We start from the raw sequence: 16,208 nt of genomic DNA on the forward strand, positions 1-16,208 counted from the left end.
TTGTGACGGAACAACAGCGCTCTCCTCTTGTTCCTCATCTCTCTTTTTTGCCACACCTCCTCCACCTCCAAGTTTGCAGCATCCAGACAGAGACTACGTCGCTGCTTCAAGACCATCATCTAGGTGTCACTCAAACATCCACGCCCGTAGACTTTCAGTGACAAACTGGGGAAACGAGCTGTCTTTAAGGGCATTTAAATGCGTGCGCTAAAGTGGAAACTAAAGGGAAGTCTGCGTATCCAGAAGCTCATTTTATCTGTTTCTCTGCTGTGCTTCAGTTGCCTATCTTGGGTCGAATAAAAGGCTAATGCTAAAGAGAGGAACCCTGTCTCATGTCAATTGATTATGTTTTTGTTGTAACATAACCAATCCTCAGGCAAACACCAGAAATCCTCCAAATCCAGAAAGGGAGAAACTGCTGTTTACCAAATCTTGGATTGGCATCCTTGACTGCTAATAAGCACTCACATGAAAGTGAGTTCCTGTCGCCTTCCAGCTCTCTCGTTCTCTCCTGCAGCAGAAAAGTGAAGTTCTCTGCCTAAACAATCGAGAATCCCCGTGGGAGAACCGTGACCGGGTGGAAGTATGGGAGGAATGTGAAGCGGAGTAGCAGATCATGCTCCAGAAGATGATTAAAACGCACGACGCATTTGAAGACGTGAACATATTGTGTTTATTCAATGCAGACATAGAATATGAATATGTAGGTGAATATAGAAGAGAAAAAAAGCAAGATTTATTTAAAAAAATAAACAAAAAGGGGGGTTAAAAAGAAAAACATTCTAAAATATTCAGTGACAGCAAAAGAAAAACATGAAATAACCAATAGTTCTTTAAAAAAAAAGATCTAAAGAAACTATGACAGGAATAAAACACAGCCTTCGGATAAAACAATGTTTTTGGCTCCTACAGATCTTGGCAGCTTCAAGATCCCATCAGCAGTCACCTTGAGGATTTGCTTTTTGTTTAATTTCTCCCTTTGCTATTCCAAAAATTTTAGAACCTGTCAAGATGCTATCCAGGAAGTATATAAGTAGAAAGCAGGATATCTGCATGTCTTGACTTCCTGTTGAGCCACTTCAAGAAGGATCTGCAGCTGCTTGCTGCAATAATCTGGGAATATCGGAGAAACAGTATTATGCACAGGTCAAGAAGCCCTCTCTTTCTTAAGATGTTTGTCTTTCTGTCTTCCTAAAGAATGGTCTGACCCAGCTCAGAGTCTGATGATTAATAATAGCCCAAGGTTCGTGTTTCACATACAGTGCTGTGAAGATGTATTTGTATCACTTCCTGATTTCTTCTATTTATTTTTTTGGTCACACTTACATGTTTCCCATGTTTCTTCAAAAAATGTATAATCTTAGACAAAGATAACACCAATCAATCCAAAATGCAGTCTTTAAATGATTTTGTTTATTAAGGCAAAAATGTTATCCAAACCTTCCCGGTGTGAAAAAGTAGTTGTTGTACCACCCTTAGAAGCAAGAACTGCAAACAAGAACTGACAATGAGTGTTTTGTGGAGGAATTTTGGCCCATTTTGTTGAATAACAGTTTTCCCTTAATAAATCAAATCTTTAATAAAAAGTGCATTATGTGGAAAACTGGAAAACTTTGTGGTTCCCGTGTTATCCACATTGTGGTCACTGTATTTTCAAAATAAAATAAATAAATAAATAATGAAACTATCGTTCTATTATTATTGCTTACACCTCTTATATTGGACTTATGGGTATTTGTAAGATAGCAATAGGAGTATAGAAGTTTCAGCACTACTATAAATAAAAGTGTCCATGTTCTGCAAGGAGTTGATTTCAGTCGTTAACTTCCTCATTCACAGGGATGTTTTGTAACAAAATGAGTATGCATATTGCATGATTTCACTTCCAGCTGATGGAAAACCACCTAGATTTTACATGCAAACAGGTGCTAGACTTCCCCATCAAAAGAATCTGGATAATACATTTTAAGGCAAAACTGCAGTGACGCAGTGTTTTCACAACAACCACGTGTTTCTGTGAGAGACTCAGACACGATGCTTTGAATGTGTAACAGTATGCAGGACAGATGGACTAGGACTTCAAATGCTTTGCAGGTATGAGACTTACTGAAGATATGCCTCCATGTGGGGGGCAAGTAAAAGTGGTAGACGGTCATGTAGTAAACTGGAACCCCAGACAATGTAATGACACAACTACATCCTGTGTTCCAAGGGTCTGAGTAAAGAGAGAGACCCACAATGAAGAAAGACACCGCTGTGAAGGTGACTGTGACGACCAACGGCACCTTAATGTTAATAACCACAATGTAGCAAATACATAAACAAACAAACCAATAAATTGTTCCGTTTAACATGTAGTAAGAGAAAAAGGCTTTGCAATTCAGTACAATATGCTAACCTTAAAAGGTCTAGGGTGGAAGGGGAAACGATATCGATGGATGAGCATCCCCAAGGTTGCCAAGGCAATGAAGAACCAATGAGAAAAGGAGGTAAGGCTGATGAGCTGGGAAATATCTCCACTGATTAACATGATCACCATCAGTGGGTACTGGAGACACACAGAAAACAGAGTAACTCTTATGTCACTGTTACACACACAGTGATTAAATACACAGAATCAAGAATCATCTCATATCTTTTTAAGGTGAATTAAATATACAATTTAAATATATTTAATAAGACATTCACGGAAAATATTAGGACTCAAGGCGTTGGTCAAAAACTCTCAAAGTAGAATGTTTAATTTCAACCAAGAATGTCTTCTGTACTTTATTTTCAAAGCGTTTTACTATTTATTTACACAGATGACTGGTTTATAATGTGTGGACAGCTCTTTACCATTAACAGCAAAGCAGATAAAGGTGTGTGTCTGCGGATATGGATTGTGGAAAACATCTGTGGCCAGTAGCCCTCTCTGGCTCCAACGAGAAGCATCCTGCAAGACAGAGCTCTCACATGAATTCAAAGCCACAGAAAAGATGGCAGTAATCATGTTTTACGAGGTCAGAATACCTTGGTGACATAAAGATGCCACCATTAAGTGTTCCGAGGCAAGATAAGGCCACAAGTACTGGAATTACAGAATCCAATCCCTGAAGAGCACAGGTGGCGAATGTCTGCGGGACAGAGAGCTTATCACACAAACTCTGTACACACATCGCTCTGATTTTCTTTTTTAATACAGTACAGAATGTGATGTACCACTGCCACAGCATCAGACAGCAGCAGCTCAGTGGGAGCCAACATAGTGTAGTAGGCCACATTAACAAGCACATATAAGACTGTCACGGTCACCATAGACGAGATTATTGCCAGTGGGATGTTTCTGTTAAGACAGGATACAGACAGAGTGATTTAAGAGCTGCAGCCAACTTGGTCTGAGAAAAAAAAAATGAAGAGATGTCACATGCAATCTACCTGCTTGGATTTTTGACCTCTTCTGTGACAAAGTTCAAATAAAACCTTAAGAAAAATAAGGAACCACACAGGCATCTGATGTTTGTAACAGTATGATTTAATGGACAAATCTAAGCCAAATAGTTTTGTGGTAAAAAAACAACAACCCCAAAACATGTTAAAATCGTTTGTATTTGTAGCAGCTGTTCAGTACAGCCCATGAAGCCCAAATGAAGCCCAACAATCATGTTTTACAGTCCTGTGGTCTCAGCCTCAGATACTTATCAAATCACACAAAGCTCATGTAGAAACAAATGTACAAAATATGTTCTCCTTCATTTCTGTCACACAAAGCTGTATGAAACGTTTCCAGCTGTTAGTATCATGGTTGCTAGGCAACCTGGGCAGCACTACGGAGGCTAGACCGTCCATCTCACAAGCCTACAAGCCTCGCACTTCAGGCCTCAGCGGTCTTTGAGTACACGGCCCTTGAGGACCGTTAAGGCTGCATACTTTAAGGCTGCAGACCCCGAATTGGGAAACAGTCCCTGAATTGGGATACAGCCATACATACATGTTTTGGTTCGTGCAACTGGTCCGTCCGGTTATTGTCTCCCCAGAAACATTTCCGTTGTCTTTTTTCCTATTTCCGTTGTGCTTTGTGTGCTTTAGCAGCGTTTTTCTTTTTGCAGCATTTTTCTTTTTGCAGCGTTTTTCTTTTTGCAGCATTTTTCTTTTTGCAAGCGTTTTTCTTTTTGCAAGCGTTTTTTCTTTTTGCAAGTGTTTTTCTTTTTGCAGCATTTTTCTTTTTGCAGCGTTTTTCTTTTTGCAGCATTTTTCTTTTTGCAGCATTTTTCTTTTTGCAAGCGTTTTTCTTTTTGCAAGCGTTTTTCTTTTTGCAAGTGTTTTTCTTTTTGCAGCGTTTTTCTTTTTGCAGCGTTTTTCTTTTTGCAAGTGTTTTTCTTTTTGCAGCATTTTTCTTTTTGCAAGTGTTTTTCCTTTTTGCAGCATTTTTCTTTTTGCAAGTGTTTTCTGAAGTTGCAGTCCGTTTGGCCTCTCAGGGCCACTGTACAAAACCATTCTGGAAGTTTTCAGTCTTTCCTGCAAAAAGGATGATACACAAAGAGATAGTGACAACCAACTGAATGCATTATTATTATTATTATTATTATTATTATTATTATTATTATTATTAGTGGTAGTAGTAGTAGTACAAAATCAATTCTGCAAAATTTGGGTTGCTGTGTAAAAATGTACAAAAAACGATGTAAGAATTTACAAATCTTATATTTTAACCCATATTTTGTGCACAACTGAACATGGAAAATATATTGAATGATCAAACTGAGAAAATCTCAGTCTCTGAAAAGCAATGTCTTATTTTCAATTGAACAAAAATTTGGGCCAAGGCCATGTTTTACCACTGTGCAAGAATGTTACATTATTCTGATTTCTTTGTTGTTGTTTTTTGCAGAGTAGTGAACCTCTGCACATTTCTACTTCTGAGAAACTCTGGCTCTCTAAAATGCTCTTCTTATATCCAGTCATATTACTTATTTGTTGCTAGTTAACCTTAGTTAACCTAATTAGTTCCTGAAGCTGGTTCTTTTTACTATTTCTTACTTTTTTCAGCTTTTTGTTGCCCGGCATTTTTGAAAAATTTCACCACAGTCTAATTTGATTTGCAAATTATTGCATTCTGTTGTTATTTATATTTTATACAGCTTCCCTACTTTTTTTTTTTAGAAGTTGCCTTGTTGTGTTGTATATTAACTTTCCTAATATGACAATGAATTTTTTATTTTCTTTTTTGGGTGGATCTTTACAGTTAGGAAGTCTGTGTCTTCAGAAATAACAATTACGTGTTCCCACCTTTGACCCATCCAATGACGCCAGGGATGATGATGAGGACTAAAGCAAACATCTTAATGACAGTCAAAGAGACCTGGATGTGAGATGCCATGCACACACTCCAGCAGTTGACTGCCACAAGAAATGCTACAGAGACACAAAGATAAACAACTGGCAATATAAACTATTGTGGTTTGTATAATACAAACATGTAAAAAAAAAAAAAAAATACAGGACTGTGCAAAGTTGTTGAGTCATTCTTCATCTCTTTATATTTTGCTAGGAAAATGGGAAATAGATGAATGAATAAAATGTCTGCACGCATGGAAATATGTGTTCTGTTTGGAAGTGTTTGGCAAAACAAGTTTGTACAAAATTGCAGAAACCTGTTTTTACAATTTAAATGAGCTTAAAGATTTGGTACTCCGACCTTTATTCTTGAACTCCCTAGTTCCCCAGGCTTCTTGAAGGACATTCAAAGATCTTCTTTACATGTCGGCTGCCTCCTTTTCTTTCCCCTGTCAAGCTGATTTTTGTCAAGTTCAGATCTGAGCTCTGAGTTTTCTATTGTGTATTTTTCTATTCACATATACTTTTACTGCTTCGGCAGTGTATTTGGAACATTTCAAGCTGAAAAATGAAAATATTCCCAGTCAGATACTTTCCAGCTGATATTGAAAGGTTTATAAAAGTCAGACGTTTCTTTTGTGTGTTCAGAATTCCAACAATTTTGACAAGATCCCCAAAATCACAGCATGAAATCAAGCCCCAAACCATGACAGAGCCTCCACTGTGTTTTACAGCTGGTTCAGACACTCACTGTTGTACCTCAATGATTTGAACAAAACAATATTCCATGAAACCAGACTTTCAGTTAGTTGTATTGAAGCATACCTCAGTGGCTTTGTAACAGACACTCTTCCACTTAGACCATTTCTAATACGGCTTCTGTGAATTTTAGATGGATTCCCTGAAGGCCTAGATGCATACCTCAGTCTCTGCTGGATTTTTCCTATAACTTAAGGTCATGTTCGTTGGATTTTGTTCATCTGCTACAGATTCTTTTAACCACTTTTTTCCCCATTTCCTCAACATTTTAAAGGAAACACTGCACACCTGAGAAGCTTTTGGCTAATAACACTTTAGGAATCACTTTGTGAGAGCAAAAATACAATTTCTTGCCCTGTTATCTTTTCTGTTCTTCATAGAGTCAGCTAAAGAAATTAGAGAAAAATTATTACAAGACAGTTTATTTGGAAGCAAAACATAAAGAAATCAAGGTAAACTCAAGACTGAAAACTATTCACTCACTCCAAGGATGCTCACAAGTTTGATTAGCATTGTCGGAGCAGCACATCGTGCAAAGACTGGCTCCACCACATAACGACCGAAGGCCAAGGACACGAGGAAAGTCGCAGCTGGTCTGGATATTAAAAATATTTTCAGCAATTAAGCGCTGATTCTATTTTATAACTCTAGGACCTCACGAAAAATGACTTACCTGATAAAAAAGAACTCAACCCAGAGTCGGAGGAAAGAAGGAAGGGGTCCTAATGTCTCCAATAGATATGTGAAGTGACCCCCTGATTTTGTAAAAGTGGTGCCTAGTTCAGCATAGCACAGTGCCTCTGGAAGAACAGACAATAAGCACATGAAATTTTTTTGATTGTGATTTGACAATCAAAGGCCTTTCTGACAAAACCTTTAAAGAATTTGATCATCATCTTGGGCTCAAATCAGATTTTGTGGTTTTTAGACAAATGTATACATTGAAGATACCTATTACATTTAATATTTATATATGTTATTAAATATTTAAATTGAAATAAATATAGACTCTTACTTAATATGACCAGGTTAAGAGATTTATTTTTACATCTGTAATTATTGATGAACTCTGATAAACTTTGATAACCGAGCTTGCAACACGATGCTTCAAAATGTGTAGTTCACAAAACAATGAATTGACATCTTTAATTTACAGTTTATGGAACTTTAAGCTTGAGACATAAATACAGCTTTTAAAAGACAAGAGTTTTTGACCATGAATGCAGAAACAGAATACACTTTATTCAGATCTTACCAAACAAGGAGAGGACCCCACACAGTCCCCACACTAGAAGTGACAGCCCCACGCTGCCACTGTTCATTAGGACCCCCTTCGGTGCAATGAAGATCCCACTGCCCACCACTGTTCCCATGATGAAAGATACAGCAGGCAGCAGCCCGATCTCCCTCCGAAGGTGCACCAGCTCCTCATCCGTCTTCTTCTTGTTATCGTCCTCTTTATTCACCTGTGTGTGTCCCATTTGTCCGTGGCTGCAGGTCACAAAGTAAATGAGCTTGAAGCTATAACAGAAAGAAGCCTCGACCTACACGTTTTTCTGTGTTCACTCGCTCTTACTCCATTGTCCAGCCTGACTAGGGAACAAAGCCAGTACTCTTCTAAACTTCAGCCATTAAATATAACAGCTTTAAGCCTTGACGCTTTTGTGTGGAGCTTGTCAGAGTCCTTTTAGACTCAAAGAGAAAAGAGTTGGGATGTTGCAGAAACAGCTACATAGACTGCACATAGCTACTTTTAACAAGGTTCACACAAGCTGTCATTTTCCTCTGGTTTCACACAGTTTATGTGTTCTCATTTGTCTATACCTACTACAGAATGTTCCTTTATCACTGCTTCCCTTCCTGTAAAAGTCACAACACGTCACTGATATTTACAAATTTATGAAAAGTATTCAGCTACAGATTGTCTCACGTTTCTTTGTCAAGTTAAATAAACCTTTTCGAAGATTGTTTGACCAGTATGGGAGTAAAATGTTTACAATGTGAAGCTGTATTAGTGTAAACCTAAGCAATGTGGTTTATATCATCTCTGCAGACTGCATTTTTAAATATTAACATTATAAACTATCCACTTGAAAGGGTGCTAAAGCACTCTAATGCATTGTGAAACTATCTGTCTGAGCATATTAAGGGCTACATTAAGAATTTATTACCTTTATGATTAAAGTGTAGTCAACATATTGTAAATGTTAAAGCCTACATGTCAGACACCTTGTCCCAACCACGATAAATGACACAGTGTATTTATAAAAGAACAAGCTATTGTGATTCAAGGACAAAACAAGATACAAAATAACAGAGAGATTAGTTGTAGATTTTACTGACATGAATCAGCACAGATGACAGTCTTGCAATTTTAAAACCAGGAGCAACCACTACATATGATCATCAATTTTTTAAGTCTAGACGGAAAACAAGCAATTTATCTGATGGTGTTTTAACACTGGTAATGTCAAGGCAGGGTATGATTAAGCTTCTAGAGGCCTATATCTTGATATCTATATGTCCATATTTCCTTTTCTAAATGAAAAAGTTTGAGTGCACAGAAAAATAATTCATTAATTAATTAAGAAAAATAGCTAAAGTGTTTTAACAGCTTAACTAGGACAGATGAGAGGCTTCCATTCCACTATGTGTTAGTAGATAGAAATGGTAATAACTAGACTTTCTACAGGCGTGTGAAAAAGAAAGTCCACATTCACTGTTCCCATAGGAATGAACAAGCAGGTGCTACAAATCCCCTTGTTTAACTGATCACCAGTAAGTGTGACCACCTTGTGGAAAGTAGAAGTTTTGGCAGTTTGCAGGTCTAAAGCACTCAGGTGTGTGTTAACAAGATGCTGCAAGCATCCCAATAGTGGACGTCTAAGTAAATTCAACTCAAGATCAGGCTGTGCAGTGTGCCAGGAAAAAACCTCTTTGTGCTATAAAGAACATGGCAGCATGGTTAGAAAAGTTGTTTCCCTGAACAAACAACAAGACTTCTTTCATTTGGACAGACAGAATTCAAGTGGAGCTGTTTAGTCATAATGTATAGCGCCAATTTGAGTGAAAACCAAATACAGCATATCAGCACAGACATCTCATAAAACCTTTCAAAGCGGTGGAGTGGTAATGGACTCGCTTTGAAGCCAGAGTAAAGACTTGTAGTCAAGACTGCCTAAACCAAGACCAAGACAATACCAAGACCAGAGGGTATCGAGACCAAGACAAGACCAAGACCAAGACGGACTGAGTCAAGACCAAGACAAAGTCGAGACGAGACCAAGACCGAGACAAAAAAAGTCTTTAAACTGCAGCCACGGGTGTCAGGCATATTTATGTGTTTTTGCGATGCACTCACACAGCCCTCTTCACTGCTGTCTACAATCTCACTCAACTTACTGAGAGGACAGACCCACGCTCCACTTGACTGTTGCATCTCTCACCCTCTCTGTTTTTTACATAATGATATTATCCTATATCCTTGCATGTGATTTGCCACAATATGGAGGGATTGGAGCATAGCTGAGCCACTGTGTGAGAGCTGAGCAGCGAAAGGAAATTAAGTGATGAGACGGCTCTCACTCAATGGGAGTCGACTCTTCTGATTCACTACAAAGCACTCTCTAAGCACGGCTCTTAGAGCTGATGCTTTTGCGCATGACACATTATCGAACGTTACGTTGTGTGTCATGGATACTATTGACTCCAAATCTCCCGACCACTATGTCGATCTGAGACAGCGAAACCAAGACAAGACTGAGGCATCCGAGACCAAGACAAGACCAAGACCACATAAAAGTGGTCTCGAGACCGTTCTCAAGACATCCAATTTTACCAGAGGACTTGGGCACCTTGCAGTCATTGAGTTGACCATGAATTCCTCTAGAATACCAAAGTATTCTAGAGTCAAAGTGAGCCCATCAGTCCAACAGCTACATCTTAATTGAAATTGGGTTAGTGGAACAGCAATCTCAAGGACATGAGGAAGTCTACAACAGAATAGCTGAAAAAGAATAGTGCTGCAACACTCCAAAGACAGCTGCGGATTAATGAACACCTCCAAATCTCAAAAGAACTGAAGCCCAGTGATGTAAGGAAGAGTGGGCCGAAATTCCTCCATAATGTAAGAGACCGATAAAGTCAGAGAAAAAAATGATTACTTCAAATTATTGCTGCTAAAGATGGTCGAACTGAATCATCGGGTATAGGCTACTCGGTTTTTCACAGGATTTCACACAGGCCATAAAAAACAAAACATTAAGACGAGTGAACATGATAATGAATAAAGAGTATGTATTTGCATCTTTGCCCACTTTTTTGATTCTTACAGATATTTCAACCACTTTTCATTGTCTTCATCATCAAACAAAGACGTCTGTGTCCACAAGGTCATGTGACCTATATGTAAATTTTCTTTGATCAAATTATTGTTTGCGAGGTAGGATCAACACCCTTTCTTTTTCTTTCCATTAATAAATCCAATTTTTAATTAAGGAAATGCTTTTAATCTCTTTTAGAGAAACATTGTTCTGTTTTTTCTTTTTTCAGATCCTAGGCTTGAAACTATGGCTAGCAGATGATGTCAGCCTTTTCTGTGCTTCATCCAGTGGTTAAAGTGGGATTTGGGGAATAAGTGAAACCAGTATAATGCTAGTAAAACATTTGAATTTGGAAAGAACATCAGTAGCTTAAATTAAAATTACTCATGATTACTACTTCTAGGAACCAGTCTTGTAAGTCAGCAGCCATAGTTAAAGGTATCTGGATGCCTACTTTGATCCATTATATTATTTAAATTTAATTTTAATGGTTAATCTGACATATCTAATAGCATTCATTGATGTTCACATATAAGCTTTAAATTTCTGGTCCTTACCTTTGAAGAGACTCTCCCATCTTCCTCTCCTGACCTCTTTCTCTTTTGTCTTCCTCCATCTCTATGTGTGAACTTATCTCACACTCACTTTTCTTTTTCTTCCAGGAAACTGCGACTACAGCAACTGCAGATAACGGTGGCTCGCAGACGCAGTGTGTTGCAAATGTTACAGAACAGTTTGTTTCTTTGGTGATATTCGTTGAGCTATTTCAAATGTTGCATTTGAAATTAGACGCCACTTCAAGAAACATCTTGTCCCTGCATCTTCTTTGCATCGACACCACTCTGAGGATGTGTGCGGGTGACAACACGTGGTGACTTAGCTGCTTCCATGGCATCCAGTGGAAGGGCCAGGGTGGACTACATGAAAAACAAGATTGACTTTACATTATTTTGTATTAAACGTCTTATAAGATTTAACAAAAAGTGCCGGAACGCCGTTCTGAATCGTTTGACCCATGCCTTTATCATACTGCATTCAGTGAGTGTTTAAAGTGTGAATGTGAGTCAGGCATGGTGGCTCAGCATGAACTGAAAACAGGGGTGGTCTGGCATTTTTCTCCTTCACTCTTTCTGTGTGTGTCCAAGGACTGTCTAGTTAATCCAACTGGGGAATTCCTATTGTGCAGTAGACCTTTGTAAGGCCCTGACTGCGCGGGAGGTTCAAGGTCCTAAACATTCAGATTCGGATGATTTGGGGTCATCATGCTTGCCTTTTGTGTGTGTGTGTGAGAGAGAGGTATTTGCATGTATTTGTGTAACAGCAGTGGCGAGATTTTAAACACCTGAGGTTTATGTGACTGCATTTTTGAGTCAAGGGCGCTGCTGTGGACTAGGCTACTCTCCTTGGTTCTGCTGCTGATTGAAGCACAAAGAGCATTCCTCGGCTGTGAATCAGAGGACAGAGGTCACCAACATTGCTCCAAATTAGCACTGAAACTCTCATTGAATCTTGGGCCATGTTTGCACACATATATAAAGACACATAAAGCACCACTTCAATCCCCTTGAAAAAAGACCTCCCATTTATATGAGCATTTTCATCTAACCCAGTCTAAACCATGTGCCGTCTACTCACTGTTAGGTCTGGGAATTTCCAGCAAAAGTCAAACCCAATGACTCTGCTCTACCTCCCTGTTTTTGGGAAAAGTTAGAAGAAGAATGTAGAGGGCACTGGCTTCAGAAATACTACACCTTGTGGAGATGGTGCCTATTTCCCTGCACCACAGAGGTGCGTGCACCTGACTAAACGCCAGCAGGCTCTCCCCATGGCTTAAGTGGAGGAGATCTAAGTCAAAACTGAATAATATTGTTTTTGGTTCATGTATGATCATGATTTAACCTCTTTGAAAAATAAACAGTGGTTCTTCAGATTTCAAAGAGTCTGGGTGGCTCACGTGAAGGCTGAGGATATTCTAAGGCAATACTTTTTGAGGCAACTAAAATGATGTCTCCCAGACTTTTGATAGCCTGGAAAAAGTTTTGATAGAATTTTTTTAAGGATTATATTCTGAATAAAATCCCTAACAGTTTGGATTGTAAGTATCCAAAATACACATATTAGATTAACCCTGACTCTAACACAAACTGGGATGAAGCTGATAGTTTATAAAACAGGATTTCAGCTACTCACTTCCAAGTACTTGAATGAGGACTGAGTTATGACAACATATAGCCAACAATGTGTCTGAAAATATGAAAAAGCTGTAAACTGCAGTATAAATGAATGTAAGGTCAGTTTCTGGAGGAATTTCATGCTGCACTTGTTCGTAATGTAGCACAACTGTGCACAGTTTTTTTGTCTTAAAGGAAAACCAGCAGATCACCCTGTATAGATAAACCTAATTGCAAAATCTGTTTTAGTGTTGCTGTTGATTATGCATTAATTAAAAGGGGCTTCGTCACATTGCAATATTCGTTTAACGTGTGGCTGTGCAACAGTGGCACCTGCAGGTGAAGCTGTGGAAGTACAGAAATAAATCTGTTAAACAATTGCTGTTAAGGATTTGAAATCAATCAGTTATCACGTGATTCAATTGCAGTTTTCCAGCTTTAATTAAAGAGATTTTTAGCATTAACTGTTCACACAACCCCCACTCCATTTTCAGAGGACTTAATAATAGGACTGTTTTAATACTTGGATCAATATCCTTTGCAGTCAGTGACTGCCCGACATCACCAAATGCTGTGGTATTTACTGCAGCTGCTTTGACTTGCTGCTTTCAGACTTTCTGTTTTTTGTCTCCAGCAACTGAAAAAAGGTCCATTGGCTATACTGTCTTAGTTTTTTGTCCATTCACACTGGTTTGCTGTATTCGGTTCAATCTGAGCAGAGTATAGCAGTTTACATGTCAGAATTTATCCTGCTGCTTCTATCAGCAGTCACTCAATCAATAAACATTAGTGGCCATGAGTCACGTGACCATACTATCACATTGCCACCATCATGTTGTTTCTTTCCTCAAAGCTTTTCTTCCTATCATCCTAGTACAAGCAAATCTTAGGTTTGATCTATCCAAACAGTTTTTTTCTTTCTGGGGGCTGTGCAGACTCAGACTCTGTTTTCTGGCTAAGTCTAATTTGACTTTCTTGTTCTGAGTGTAACCAGCGGTTTGCACCTTCTTGTAAAGCCATTTGTCTTTCCATTCATGAAGTTACCTCTTCATTGTAGACTATGTCATTGATACACCTGTCTTTTTGAGCATCCTTGGTTTGGTTAGATGTTGTGAAGTAATTTCTTTAACCCATGTTAACAATTCATGCACTTTAGTGGTCTTCTGTAGTCTTTGAGACTTTCTGCTATTGCTGAGCTCCCTAGTGAGTTCTTTCTGTTTAAGGATCTACTAGATTGTTCCACTGACATTTCTTTGGGCCTCAAATTTAAATTACAGTGGAAAGCTGTAAAATGCAAATTCAACACTCTGAATGAACTTCACATATTATCTGTTTCTGTCTGCACGGTTGTCATGAAATAACAAGGGAAGGGGCCTCCCCCGGCTGTGAAACTGCTTGTCGGGCAGTTGTCTGATTAATTTTGAGGCTCTGAGAATGAGAGACTGTATAAAACTGGCTGCAATTCCTGAACAGTCAATGTAAACGTTTTGTAAAACTCAAACATTGATTTAGTTAAATTGCACTGTGGTGGTGTACCAAGGCAAAACTACAAAAATGTGGCTTTTTCCCAATAATTATCTACCTAACAAAGAACATATATTTAATTGAAGGGTTGTAACTCAAAAACGGTGTAATTGTGATTTAAAACATTAACTTATTGATTACAATGCCAGTACAGTTAAGGTGTAGATGCCCATCCTATTTTATACCCATTTCAAATCTACTATAGCAGATACCAGGATCCATCTGTCAATGAATCACCATATGCATGGTATAGAAAAATAAAAGTAAACCTATCATATCACTCTCTTCACAGCTGCATCCAGAAACTGCATACTTTGCTGTGTGTCAGCTTCTTCAGCTTGGCAGCTGTCACCACAATAGAGAACCCCATTCCCAAACAAAGACAAGTGCCTCTCCACAGAGGCAGGCTGGAACTAACGTAGGGCAGAGTCACAATAGAGCATCTTCAAACATTTGAAGGATAAATGACTTTTAAAAAAAAGCTGCGGGCACACAGTGACCTCATCACTGATTTATTTTACCAACCATGAGTGTCAGAGAGTAATAAACTCTTTACAGACAAATTGATGCGGCAGTATACGTACTTAAAATGCAGAGGTTATACGTGCATAGCAGAGCTGTGAAAAATTATTAAAACCAAATTGTTCAAAATCATATGGAAACCACAAGTTTTGCTGAATTGTTTTTCCACCATCACCTCCAGGATAATAATGCCCAGTAAATTATAGCAAAATGTATGAATACAATTTAATAAAGTAATGTGACATCGTTATCAAAACTTTAGCGCTTTTATTCATTTTATAAACATTTAGGGGATGCAAATCAATTAATTAAAAAAAATCCACTGACCCTGCTAAAGATTATGCTGCAAAAAAGAGGGCAGATGGAGGTTGCAGTACAGTTACCACTCACACAAACTAAATGATCACACTCCAATACTACTGCACAGCCACCATAAACCATACTGCCCCAAGTGTGCAGACTGGCTGCCACTAGGAAACTCTGAAGAAGATAGAAGGGTCATGATTAAAAATCATTAGGACAAATCACCAAGAGAACAAACAACAGTTTAACAGTTAAAAGTGTAAAATAATCAGCACTTGACTAGAATTGGAAAGAGAGAAAAAAAGAATTAAGACTCAGACATAGCACAAATTTAACTACTATAAAAATATCATAGGTTTATACACATATGTGCTCAGTTAATACCAGAAATTCTTGTCCACACAGCCCAGGCAGCTGTAGGTTTATGATTCCTGAAGAACTGCTTTGAGATTAGTCTCTCTGTCTCAGCTATAGTAAAGCATCCAGCTTGAAAAAAAATACTTGTGTTTAGCTTTTCCCTTAACCCACCAGCACCTACTGCAGCAAGTGCAAAAGCACCCGGGAGTGCCAAACCTTAAAATTCAACTCACCAGTGGTACAATTACTGTACACATATAGCTTGGGGCACTCTGTTCAATCAGCCTCCATCATTAAGGGAGACAAAGAGGCCTCATTACACCTGATGCATGACCTTTTGTACACCAACTATTCCCAGTATTTCTGAATCCCCTAGGGATGTAAGAAATTCCGTCCATTACACATGGACTGCAACATGTGACTGTTAAATGTGACTGCAACATACCATCCACTGTTACTTTTATCTTTACATGTATTTTTTTGCATATATTACCTCTAGTAATAAACAAACAAACAAACAAAAATAAAACACGTTTGGAAAAAAAATTCAATTATTTGCGGTACATCTACTAAATAACTAAATATAGCCTAAACATGTAAGTTTTGCTTCAGTTTTGTGTATTTAAACAAGCTGAAATCACGTAAATATTGGGGGGGGGGGGGGGGGGCTTTATTATTAGTAGCATTTACATTTATTACACGTGGAGAGAGATGTAACAACTTTTTGAACAGTGATTATAATCACGTGACAGCTGTTCCGTAAGTTACTGGCTTCTGCCTGTGAGATGCTTTAAGAATAAATAATATGTCAGCGGGACTCAACAGTGTGCTTGACCTTATAAAGCTTAATAGAATTTAATTGCCGCATAGCCTAGTTATAAAGATTCCCGACACTCTACCTTTAAATGAACTCCATTCCCGTGCGCATGCGCAG

The 16,208-nt window shown here is 38.4% G+C and overlaps 1 protein-coding gene across 1 annotated transcript; it reads right to left on the reverse strand.

Annotated features, from left to right (window-relative positions):
• Positions 1-145: 145 nt before the first annotated feature.
• LOC146512692 (cystine/glutamate transporter-like) lies at positions 146-16,098 on the reverse strand. Its single transcript, XM_085171007.1, has 11 exons — positions 10,955-16,098; positions 7,331-7,566; positions 6,749-6,875; positions 6,555-6,670; positions 5,259-5,418; positions 3,202-3,355; positions 3,013-3,116; positions 2,839-2,935; positions 2,399-2,548; positions 2,108-2,285; positions 146-1,113 (listed from the first exon to the last, which is right to left on the reverse strand). Exons 1-11 carry the CDS (start codon positions 11,011-11,013, stop codon positions 1,007-1,009), a joined length of 1,488 nt encoding a protein of 495 aa, XP_085027133.1. The 5' UTR covers positions 11,014-16,098; the 3' UTR covers positions 146-1,006.
• Between the last annotated feature and the right edge of the window lie 110 nt (positions 16,099-16,208).

This window comes from Neolamprologus multifasciatus, chromosome 8 (genome assembly GCF_963576455.1).
Source record: "Neolamprologus multifasciatus chromosome 8, fNeoMul1.2, whole genome shotgun sequence".
Lineage (NCBI taxonomy): Eukaryota > Metazoa > Chordata > Actinopteri > Cichliformes > Cichlidae > Neolamprologus > Neolamprologus multifasciatus.

What these genes read in the sequence shown, in the direction of transcription:
- LOC146512692 (XM_085171007.1), bottom strand. Translation starts at nt 11,013, where the DNA reads ATGGAGGAAGACAAAAGAGAAAGAGGTCAGGAGAGGAAGATGGGAGAG. An exon ending in TGGGTCAAAGGTGGGAACAC is followed by an intron (nt 3,356 to 5,258) that starts GTAATTGTTATT and finishes CTGCAGCTCTTA; the next exon opens with AATCACTCTGTCTGTATCCT. An exon ending in CACATGGAGGCATATCTTCA is followed by an intron (nt 1,114 to 2,107) that starts GTAAGTCTCATA and finishes CGATATTCCCAG; the next exon opens with ATTATTGCAGCAAGCAGCTG.